The 12,984-nt window shown below is 42.2% G+C and overlaps 1 protein-coding gene across 1 annotated transcript in view; it reads right to left on the minus strand.

Moving 5' to 3' along the window:
* LOC311122409 (uncharacterized protein) overlaps positions 1–12,639 on the minus strand; it is a gene marked incomplete at both ends in the record, with an annotated part of 31,727 nt that extends 19,088 nt beyond the window's left edge. Inside the window, one exon of the mRNA XM_084196769.1 lies at positions 12,594–12,639. Coding sequence (XP_084052895.1) covers positions 12,594–12,639 — 46 coding nt within the window. The remainder of the gene's footprint in view (positions 1–12,593) is intronic.
* Between the last annotated feature and the right edge of the window lie 345 nt (positions 12,640–12,984).

The raw sequence follows: 12,984 nt of genomic DNA on the forward strand, positions 1-12,984 counted from the left end.
TACCAATAGAATGTTTTTTATATGGGGGATACAATCTTCCCAGCTCTGCAGATTTTGCTGCGAAGAGAAAGAATCATTAGATCATTTGTTTTGGTACTGTCCATTTGTAGCTTGTTTTGGACACAGGTCCAGGAATGGCTAAAGGATTGCAATATTTACCTGGAGCTAACCCTGCAGATAGCACTACTGGGTGATCTGAAAAGTCATAGTCAATCGATCAATAACATAATAATACTATTAGCAAAAAAAAAAAATTCAATTCATAATCTGTAGAAACAATGAGAAAAGAAAGGTTCAGAACTTTTGTAAGACATCACAGTACAGTTGAAATACATATGGCAAATAGAAATCCTATATGGATGGTGTACTCCTGAGTGGCGCAGTGGTCTAAGGCACTGCATCGCAGTGCTAACTGTGCCACTAGAGATCCTGGTTCGAATCCAGGCTCAGAGGAGGAATGGGAGAAGGTCATGTGGTCTGGTGAGGTAAAAATAGAGGTTTTAGGTCTAAACGCCTTGGTTGGAGGATGAAGAAAGATGAGTACAACCCCAAGAAGACCATCCCAACCGTGAAGCATGGAGGTGGAAACATCATTCTTTGGGGATGCTTTTCTGCAAAGGGGACAGGACGACTGCACCGTATTGAGGGGAGGATGGATGGGGCCATGTATCGCGAGATCTTGGCCAACAACCTCCTTCCCTCAGTAAGAGCATTGAAGATGGGTCGTGGTTGGGTCTTCCAGCATGACAACGACCCGAAACACACAGCCAGGGCAACTAAGGAGTGGCTCCGTAATAGGCATCTCAAGGTCCTGGAGTGGCCTAGCCAGTCTCCAGACCTGAACCCAATAGAAAATCTTTGGAGGGAGCTGAAAGTCTGTATTGCCCAGCGACAGCCCCGAAACCTGAAGGATCTGGAGAAGGTCTGCATGGAGGAGTGGGCCAAAATCCCTGCTGCAGTATGTGCAAACCTGGTCAAGACGTACAGGAAACGTATGATCTCTGTAATTGCAAACAAAGGTTTCTGTACCAAATATTAAGTTCTGCTTTTCTGATGTATCAAATACTTATGTCATGCAATAAAATTCAAATTAATTACTTAAAAATCATACAATGTGATTTTCTGGATTTTTGTTGTAGATTCCGTCTCTCACAGTTGATGTGTACCTATGATAAAACATTACAGACCTCTACATGCTTTGTAAGTAGGAAAACCTGCAAAATCGGCAGTGTATCAAATACTTGTTCTCCCCACTGTATATAATAAATTATCAACCCTGCAAGCAATTCAAGACAATATTATTATGGTGGGGGATTATAATACTGTTTCAAATAGCTCAATGGACCGTAAAGGAAATCACACCACAAACAATCACCCACATGCTCTTAAGGAAATCGTGAATGTCATGGATACATTAGAACTAGTAGATATATGGAGGCTTAGATATCCTGATCTAGTGAGATATACATGGCGGAGATTCAATCAAGCTAGTCGTCTTGATTACTTTCTTATCTCATTCTCGTTGGCACCAAAAGTTTAAAAATTGTTGATAGGGGACAGAATGCGGTCGGACCATCATATAATTGGCATATACATTACTCTTACTTTATTTCCACATGGGCGAGGATATTAGAAATTTTATCAAAGCCTATTGGATGATAATTTATTTTTAACTAGGACAAAGGAATTTATAACTGACTTTTTCCGACATAACATAGGTACAGCAAATCCCCTTATTGTATGGGACACCTTTAAATGTGCCTTTAGAGGCCATGCAATGCAGTACTCATCTCGAAAACAAAAGCAATTTAGGTCAAAAGAGTTTATACTAACAAAGAAAATAGAAAGTCTAACAGAACAGATAGATGGCAACAAAAACTGTAACATAGAGGCTCAGAATAAATTAGAGGAAAAACAAAAAGAAATGGAGAAACTTATTCAAGAAAGATCAGGTGTAATATATTATAAAAATAAAGCAAACTGGATGGAATATGGGGAAAAATGCACCAAATTCTTTTTTAATCTTCAACATAGGAATGCTACCAAAAATAATTTAATGAAACTGGTTACAATTGATGGAGTAACCCATGATTCACCAAATTATATTTTGAAGGAGGAAACAAAGTACTTTAAGCATATGTTTTCGTTTCAGTCGCCTCCATCTCCTCTAACTGAAGCTAATTGTAGAGATTTTTTTTCTATTGATAATGCAAAATTAACAGCCATACAGAAAGACTCATGTGAAGTTGAAATTACAGAGGAGGAACTTCTGGATGCAATTAAAAACTTTAAGTCTGGGAAAACTCCAGGGTTGGATGGCATACCAGTCGAGGTATACCAAACCTTTTTTGATATACTAAGAGGACCGTTATTAGCATGTTTTAACCACTCCTATGTAAATGGTAGATTATCTGACACTCAAGAAGGTCTGATCTCATTATTAGTGAAACAGGATACAAGTGGAAAATATAAAGATCCAGTCCATATAAAAAATTGGAGGCCCCTTACACTTCAGTGTTGTGATGCAAAAATTCTAGCAAAATGTATAGCGCATAGAATTAAAAAGGTATGGTCGGATATTATTCATTCTAATCAGACAGGTTTTTTACATGGAAGATACATTGGAGATAATATAAGGCAAGTATTGGAAACAATAGAACACTATGGAAAATCTGGGAAACCAGGCCTGCTATTCATAGCAGACTTCAAAAAGGCATTTGATAAAGTACGACTGGGGTTTATATATAAATGCCTGGAGCATTTCAATTTTGGAGAATCTCTTATAAAATGGGTAAAAATCATGTATAGTAACCCTAGGTGTAAAATAGTAAATAATGGCTATTTCTCAGAAAGTTTTAAACGGTCAAGAGAAGTGAAACAAGGTTGTCCACTATCGGCATATCTATCTATTGTGGCCATCGAGATGTTAGCTATTAAAATCAGATCCAACAATAATATAACGGGATTAGAAATCCAGGGCTTAAAAACAAAGGTGTCATTGTACGCTGATGATTCATGTTTTCTTTTAAATCCACATCTAGAATCCCTCCACAGCCTCATAGAGGATCTAGATACATTTTCTAACCTCTCTGGATTACAACCAAATTATGACAGATGTACTATATTACGTATTGGATCACTGAAAAATACAATCTTTACATTACCATGTAGTTTACCAATAAAATCGTCTAATGGTGATGTGGATATACTCTGAATACATATCCCAAAGGAAATAAATGATCTCACTTCAATTAATTTTTATAGAAAGTTAGCAAAAATAGATAAGATCTTGCTAACATGGAAAGGTAAATACCTGTCAATTTGTGGGAAAATCACCCTGATTAACTCTTTAGTATTATCCCAGTTTACCTATTTGCTTATGGTCTTGCCTATTCCTAGCGAACTGTTTTTAAAATTATATGAGAAAAAAATATTCATTTTTATTTGGAACGGCAAGCCAGACAAAATTAAACGGGCCTATTTATGTAATGAATATGAATTCGGAGGACAGAAATGATTAAATATTTATGCATTAGACCTATCACTAAAAGCTTCAGTCATACAAAAGTTATACTTAAATCCGAACTGGTTCTCTAGCAAATTAGTAAGATTGTCTCACCCAATGTTCAAGAATGGCCTTTTCCCTTTATTAAGATTACAACCACTCACTTTCATTTATTTGAAAAGGAAATCATCTCCCAAATATCACTATCTCTAAAACAAGCCATAGAAAGTTGGTTGAAATTTCAATTTAATCCTCCAGAAACGACAAAACAAATAATGCAACAAATATTGTGGTTAAACTCAAATATACTAATTGACAAAAAAACTTTTTTTTTGACAAAATTTAAAAAAAAGGTATAATCTTCGTAAATGATATCATCGGTAGGACTGGAGGAGTTATATTACACATGGAGCTAACAAAAACACATGGAAATGTCTGTTCTACCCAAAATTACAACCAAATAATTGCAGCCTTACCGCAAAAATGGAAGAGGAGAGTGGAAGGGGGAGAAGGTAAGGAACTTGTCTGTCGGCCTTGCATTAAATAACATAATTGGTTAAGGAAAACTGTCATAAATAAAAAGTATATCAGTTTCATTTAAGGACCAAATGATTGACAGCCGTCCCATATAGATTGCAAAATAGTTGGGAAGAGATTTTTGACATACTGATCCCATGGCATAGTGTTTATGAACTGATACGCAAAACGACACCGGTTTCAAAACATAGAATCTTTCAATTTAAATTATTATATAAAATTCTTGCTACCAATAAAATGTTATTTATATGGGGGATACAATCTTCCCAGCTCTGCAGATTTTGCTGCAAATAGAAAGAATCATTAGATCATTTTTTTTGGTACTGTCCACTTGTAGCTTGATTTTTTGACACAGGTCCAGGAATGGCTAAAGGATTGCAATATTTACCTGGAGCTAACCTTGCATATAGCATTACTGGGTAATTTGAAAAGTCATAGTCAATCGATCAATAACATAATAATACTTTTAGCAAAAATGTTTATTTTCAATTCACAATCTGTAGAAACAATGAGAATAGAAAGGTTCAGACCTTTTGTAAGACATCACAGTACAGTTTAAATATATATGGCAAATATAAATCCTATATGAATGGTGTTAAAAGATAGATAGAAGGTGTTGAATGGAATTGAAGGATGGGACTAATAACAACTAACAACAAATAATAACAAGATAACTAATAATATAAGCATACTGTGTCCATAATAAGTATATAGGTTGTAGGTTGGGAGCTTTTGTGAAAGAGCACAGTTAGAAAGATATGGCATATAGAAGCAAACTTGATGGACATCATGAAAATGATCGGAGAGGTTGAGAGTAGAGGAAGTTCAGGAGAAAAAACAAAACAAAATAGAATTATTGTACAATTGACTGTGTCCATAAAATGTAGATAGTAGGTATAAGCTGGAAGTAGAGGCCTAAGCATTGTTGTTCACAAGTTTACTCCAAGTAGTGAAAGGGTGGCGGGGTTGGAAAGTAATAAAGGGGAATATATATATATATTTTAAAGGATATGTATGTGTATGTGTATGTATATATATATACAGTGGGGAAAAAAAGTATTTAGTCAGCCACCAATTGTGCAAGTTCTCCCACTTAAAAAGATGAGAGAGGCCTGTAATTTTCATCATAGGTACACGTCAACTATGACAGACAAAATGAGAAAAAAATATACAGAAAATCACATTGTAGGATTTTTAATGAATTTATTTGCAAATTATGGTGGAAAATAAGTATTTGGTCACCTACAAACAAGCAAGATTTCTGGCTCTCACAAACCTGTAACTTCTTCTTTAAGAGGCTCCTCTGTCCTCCACTCGTTACCTGTATTAATGGCACCTGTTTGAACTTGTTATCAGTATAAAAGACACCTGTCCACAACCTCAAACAGTCACACTCCAAACACCACTATGGCCAAGACCAAAGAGCTCTCAAAGGACACCAGAAACAAAATTGTAGACCTGCACCAGGCTTGGAAGACTGAATCTGCAATAGGTAAGCAGCTTGGTTTGAAGAAATCAACTGTGGGAGCAATTATTAGGAAATGGAAGACATACAAGACCACTGATAATCTCCCTCGATCTGGGGCTCCACGCAAGATCTCACCCCGTGGGGTCAAAATGATCACAAGAACGGTGAGCAAAAATCCCAGAACCACACGGGGGGAACTAGTGAATGACCTGCAGAGAGCTGGGACCAAAGTAACAAAGCCTACCATCAGTAACACACTACGCCGCCAGGGACTCAAATCCTGCAGTGCCAGACGTGTCCCCCTGCTTAAGCCAGTTCATGTCCAGGCCCGTCTGAAGTTTGCTAGAGTGCATTTGGATGATCCAGAAGAGGATTGGGAGAATGTCATATGGTCAGATGAAACCAAAATATAACTTTTTGGTAAAAACTCAACTCGTCGTGTTTGGAGGACAAAGAATGCTGAGTTGCATCCAAATAACACCATACCTACTGTGAAGCATGGGGGTGGAAACCTCATGCTTTGGGGCTGTTTTTCTGCAAAGGGACCAGGACAACTGATCCGTGTAAAGGAAAGAATGAATGGGGCCATGTATCGTGAGATTTTGAGTGAAAACCTCCTTCCATCAGCAAGGGCATTGAAGATGAAACGTGGCTGGGTCTTTCAGCATGACAATGATCCCAAACACACCGCCCGGGCAACGAAGGAGTGGCTTCGTAAGAAGCATTTCAAGGTCCTGGAGTGGCCTAGCCAGTCTCCAGATCTCAACCCCATAGAAAATCTTTGGAGGGAGTTGAAAGTCTGTGTTGCCCAGCGACAGCCCCAAAACATCACTGCTCTAGAGGAGATCTGCATGGAGGAATGGGCCAAAATACCAGCAACAGTGTGTGAAAACCTTGTGAAGACTTACAGAAAACGTTTGACCTGTGTCATTGCCAACAAAGGGTATATAACAAAGTATTGAGAAACTTTTGTTATTGACCAAATACTTATTTTCCACCATAATTTGCAAATAAATTCATTAAAAATCCTACAATGTGATTTTCTGGATTTTTTTTCCTCATTTTGTCTGTCATAGTTGACATGTACCTATGATGAAAATTACAGGCCTCTCTCATCTTTTTAAGTGGGAGAACTTGCACAATTGGTGGCTGACTAAATACTTTTTTCCCCCACTGTATATATATATATATATATATATATATATATATATATATATATATATGTACATGTATGTATGTGTGTATGTATGTGTGTGTATATGTGTATATATGTGTATATATATATATGTATATATGTATATGTATATGTATGTGTATGTGTATGTGTATGTGTATGTATATGTGTATATACAGTGGGGGAAAAAAGTATTTAGTCAGCCACCAATTGTGCAAGTTCTCCCACTTAAAAAGATGAGAGAGGCCTGTAATTTTCATCATAGGTACACGTCAACTATGACAGACAAATTGAGAAAAAAAAATCCAGAAAATCACATCGTAGGATTTTTAATGAATTTATTTGCTAATTATGGTGGAAAATAAGTATTTGGTCACCTACAAACAAGCAAGATTTCTGGCTCTCACAGACCTGTAACTTCTTCTTTAAGAGGTTCCTCTGTCCTCCACTCGTTACCTGTATTAATGGCACCTGTTTGAACTTGTTATCAGTATAAAAGACACCTGTCCACAACCTCAAACAGTCACACTCCAAACTCCACTATGGCCAAGACCAAAGAGCTGTCAAAGGACACCAGAAACAAAATTGTAGACCTGCACCAGGCTGGGAAGACTGAATCTGCATTAGGTAAGCAGCTTGGTTTGAAGAAATCAACTGTGGGAGCAATTATTAGGAAATGGAAGACATACAAGACCACTGATAATCTCCCTCGATCTGGGGCTCCACGCAAGATCTCACCCCGTGGGGTCAAAATGATCACAAGAACGGTGAGCAAAAATCCCAGAACCACACGGGGGGAACTAGTGAATGACCTGCAGAGAGCTGGGACCAAAGTAACAAAGCCTACCATCAGTAACACACTACGCCGCCAGGGACTCAAATCCTGCAGTGCCAGACGTGTCCCCCTGCTTAAGCCAGTTCATGTCCAGGCCCGTCTGAAGTTTGCTAGAGTGCATTTGGATGATCCAGAAGAGGATTGGGAGAATGTCATATGGTCAGATGAAACCAAAATATAACTTTTTGGTAAAAACTCAACTCGTCATGTTTGGAGGACAAAGAATGCTGAGTTGCATCCAAATAACACCATACCTACTGTGAAGCATGGGGGTGGAAACCTCATGCTTTGGGGCTGTTTTTCTGCAAAGGGACCAGGACAACTGATCCGTGTAAAGGAAAGAATGAATGGGGCCATGTATCGTGAGATTTTGAGTGAAAACCTCCTTCCATCAGCAAGGGCATTGAAGATGAAACGTGGCTGGGTCTTTCAGCATGACAATGATCCCAAACACACCGCCCGGGCAACGAAGGAGTGGCTTCGTAAGAAGCATTTCAAGGTCCTGGAGTGGCCTAGCCAGTCTCCAGATCTCAACCCCATAGAAAATCTTTGGAGGGAGTTGAAAGTCTGTGTTGCCCAGCGACAGCCCCAAAACATCACTGCTCTAGAGGAGATCTGCATGGAGGAATGGGCCAAAATACCAGCAACAGTGTGTGAAAACCTTGTGAAGACTTACAGAAAATGTTTGACCTGTGTCATTGCCAACAAAGGGTATATAACAAAGTATTGAGAAACTTTTGTTATTGACCAAATACTTATTTTCCACCATAATTTGCAAATAAATTCATAAAAAATCCTACAATGTGATTTTCTGGAAAAAAATGTCTCATTTTGTCTGTCATAGTTGACGTGTACCTATGATGAAAATCACAGGCCTCTCTCATCTTTTTAAGTGGGAGAACTTGCACAATTGATGGCTGACTAAATACTTTTTTTACATTTACATTTAAGTCATTTAGCAGACGCTCTTATCCAGAGCGACTTACAGTTAGTGAATACATATTTTTTATTTATTTTTTTATACTGGCCCCCCGTGGGAATCGAACCCACAACCCACAACCCTGGCGTTGCAAACGCCATGCTCTATCAACTGAGCTACATCCCTGCCGGCCATTCCCTCCCCTACCCTGGACAACGCTGGGCCAATTGTGCGCCGCCCATGAGTCTCCCGGTAGCGGCCGGCTGCGACAGAGCCTGGATTCAAACCAGGATCTCTAGTGGCACAGTTAGCACTGCGATGCAGTGCCTTAGACCACTGCGCCACTGTAGATGCACCTGGCCTCACCCTACTAGAATCTGATGTAAAATGTCTGTTTGCTGATGATCTGGTGGTCCTGTCACCAACCAAGGAGGGCCTACAGCAGCACCTAGATCTTCTGCACAGATTCTCCCAGACCTGGGCCCTGACAGTAAATCTCAGTAAGACAAAGATAATGGTGTTCCAAAAAAGGTCCAGTTGCCAGGACCACGAATACAAATTCCATCTAGACACCGTTGCCCTAAATGAAACAAAAAACGATACCTACCTCGGCCTAAACATCAGCGCCACAGGTAACTTCCACAAAGCTGTGAACGATCTGAGAGACAAGGCAAGAAGGACCTTCTATGCCATCAAAAGGAACATAAAATTCGACATACCAATTAGGATCTGGCTAAAAATACTTGAATCAGTTATAGAACCCATTGCCCTTCATGGTTGTGAGGTCTGGGGTCCGCTCACCAACCAAGAATTCACAAAAGGGGAGAGACACCAAATTGAGACTCTGCATGAAGAATTCTGCGAAATTATCCTCCGTGTAAAACGTAAAACACCAAATAATCCATGCAGAATAGAATTAGGCCGATACCCGCTAATGATCAAAATCCAGAAAACAGCTGTTAAATTCTACAGCCACCTAAAAGGAAGCGATTCCCAAACCTTCCATAACAAAGCAATCACCTACAGAGAGATGAACCTGGAGAAGAGTCCCCTAAGCAAGCTGGTCCTGGGGCTCTGTTCACAAATACAAACACACCCCACAGAGCCCCAGGAAAACAACACATTTAGACCCAACCAAATCATGAGAAAACAAAAAGATGATTACTTGACACATTGGAAATAATTTACAAAAAAAACGGAGCAAACTGGAATGCTATTTGGCCCTGAACAGAGTACACAGCGGCAGAATACCTGACCACTGTGACTGACCCAAAAGTTAGGAAGTGCAGCTCAGTTTCCACATTTTTGTGGGCAGTGTGCACATAGCCTGTCTACCCTTGAGAGCCAGGTCTGCCTTCGGCGGCCATTCTCAGTAGCAAGGCTATGATCAATGAGTCTGTACATAGTCAAAGCTTTCCTTACCTCCTGCCAAATGTGTGACCATGTTAGAGACACATATTTCCCTCAGATTACACAGATCCACAAAGAATTCGGAAACAAATCCAATTTTGATGAACTCCCATATCTATTGGGTGAAATACGACAGTGTGCAATCACAGCAGCAAGATTTGTGACCTGTTGCCACAAGAAAAGGGCAACCAGTGAAGAACAAACACCATTGTAAATACAAGCCATATTTATGTTTATTTATTTTCCCTTTTGTACTTCAACTATTTGCACATCATTAAAACACAGCCAACAGCTCCCGGTCCCCCACATCATAGTTGCGCTCCGCCGGGCTGAGCTTCTTCGAAAAGAAGGCACAGGGGCTGAGTTTAGGTGGCATACCCGAGCGCTGAGACAGTACAGCGCCTATTCCAGCCTCGGACGCGTCCACCTCAACCGTGAAGGCTAAAGAGGGGTCCGGATGAGCCAGCACTGGAGCCGAGGTAAACAGGTCCTTCAAATGATTAAAAGCCCTGTCCGCCTCCGCTGACCACCGCAGACGCACCGGCCCCCCCTTCAGTAATGAGGTAATGGGAGCTGCTACCTGACCAAAGCCCCGGATAAATCTCTGGTAGTAATTAGCAAAACCCAAAAATCGCTGCACCTCCTTTAGCGTGGTTGGAGTCGCCCAATTACGCACGGCCGAAATGCGGTCACTCTCCATCCTCACCCCTGACGCGGACATATGGTACCCCAAGAAAGAGATGGACTCCTGGAAGAACAGGCATTTCTCTGCCTTAGCATACAGGTCATGCTCCAACAGTCTTCCAAGCACCTTACGCACCAGGGACACATGCTCGGCACGTGTAGCGGAGTATATAAGGATGTCATCAATTTACACCACTACCCCTTGTCCGTGCAGGTCCCTGAAAATCTCATCCACAAATGATTGGAAAACTGAAGGAGCATTCATTAACCCGTATGGCATGACCAGATACTCAAAATGTCCAGAGGTGGTGCTAAATGCCGTCTTCCACTCATCTCCCTCACGGATACGCACTAGGTTGTACGCGCTCCTGAGATCCAATTTTGTGAAAAAGCGTGCCCCGTGCAATGATTCCGTCATACTAGCTATCAGAGGTAAAGGATAGATGTACTTAATGGTAATCTGATTTAGGCCACGGTAATCAATGCACGGGCGTAACCCACCATCTTTCTTCTTCACAAAAAATAAACTTGAGGAAACGGGTGAAGTGGATGGCCGAATGTATCCCTGCCTCAGAGATTTGGTGACATATGTCTCCATAGCCAACGTCTCCTCCTGAGACAAAGGATACACGTGACTCCGGGGAAGTGCAGCTCCTACCTGGAGATTTATCGCACAATCCCCCGGACGATGGGGTGGTAATTTAGTCGCCCTCTTTTTGCTGAAGACGATAGCCAAATCGGCATACTCGGATGGAATGTGCATGGTGGAAACCTGGTTTGGACTTTCCACCGAAGTTGCCCCCAAGGAAACTCCTAAACACCTCCCTGAACACTGACTGGACCATCCCTTGAGAGCCCTCTGTTGCCATGAAATAGTGGGGTCATGAATGGCTAACCAGGGAAGTCCCAACACCACAGGATGCGCAGGAGAATCAATCAGATAGAGGCTAATCCTCTCCTCATGACCCCCCTGCGTCATCATCAGCAGTGGAGCGGTGACCTCCCTGATTATGCCTGACCCTAACGGGCGACTATCTAATGCGTGAACAGGGAAAGGTTTATCAACAGACACTGTGGGAATCCCTAGGCTACGTGCATACTGGCGATCAATAAAATTCCCAGCCGCGCCTGAATCTACTAGCGCCTTATGCTGGGAATGGGGAGAAAATTCTGGAAACAAAATGTCGATACACAAATTAGCAACAGGGAATTCTGGGTGAGTCGGGTGCCTACTCACCTGAGACGGTCGACCAGTGCTCTGCCTGCTGCCTCGACCTCCTGAGAAACCTCCCCTGCACCGACCAGCAGTGTGTCTTCTGCGGCCACACTTGGTGCAGGGGACAGTCTCTCTCCCAGTCTCCCTACCTGCAGCACCTCCTAGCTCCATAGGCTCGGAGGTGCTGGGAGATGGAATGGACAGGCCCCCATCAGAACGTCCGCGGGCTGCCAACAGGTTATCCAACCTGATGGACATGTCCACCAGTTGGTCCAGGTTGAGATTGGTGTCCCTGCAGGCCAGTTCCCGACGGACGTCCTCCCTTAAGCTGCGTCGATAGTGGTCGATAAGGGCCCGCTCATTCCATCCCGCGCTGGCTGCGACAGTCTTAAACTCCAGCGCAAACTCCTGCGCGCTCCTCATCTCCTGTCTTAGGTGGACCAGACGTTCTCCCGCCGCTCTCCCCTCAGGTGGATGATCGAATACCGCCCGGAAGCGGCGGGGGAAATCCTCGTAGTGGACAGTTCTCGAGTCTATATTTCTCCACTCGGCGTTAGCCCACTCAAGCGCCTTCTCCAAAGGACAGGAGATAAGGACTGACACGCTCTCGTATCCCGAGGGCGCCGGGTGAATGGTGGCCAGGTAGAGCTCTACCTGGAGGAGAAATCCCTGGCACCCGGCAGGTGTACCGTCAAATGCCCTCGGGAGCGAGAGCCGAATCCCACTGGACCCAGGTGGCGAAGTGGTAGCCAGTGTAGCAGGTGGTGGTGTGGTTGGACATGGTGAAGGGATACCACCTCTCGCCAATCGCTCCATCATCTGGAAAACTCGTTCCATCGTCTCACCGAGATTCTGGAGGATCGTCCCTTGACGTTGGACTCGTTCCTCCATCGTCTCGGTAGATCCAGTCGTTCCTGCTGACTCCATATGTGCGTGTTTCTGTCATGATGTCGGTGTATGCGGTAGACTGAAGTCAGGTGCAGGACACAGAACTCAAGAGAAAAAACGTAGCTTTACTAAAGCTCGTAAAGAAACAAGAAGCCTCCACGCAGGGAGGATCAAATCCGCTCACCAACGACATACGAGTACAAGCAACAAACACGCACAGAACACAATGGGAGCCACAGGGTTATATAGGGGCGGAGTAATCACAAGATGGACAACAGGTGTGAAACAATCTGACACAACAGGTAGAACATAGAAACATAGAACATAGATCGGCAGCAGCTAGTACTC

This window comes from Coregonus lavaretus, assembly GCF_964263955.1.
Source record: "Coregonus lavaretus genome assembly, contig: HAP1_SCAFFOLD_1323, whole genome shotgun sequence".
Classification (NCBI taxonomy): Eukaryota; Metazoa; Chordata; class Actinopteri; order Salmoniformes; family Salmonidae; genus Coregonus; species Coregonus lavaretus.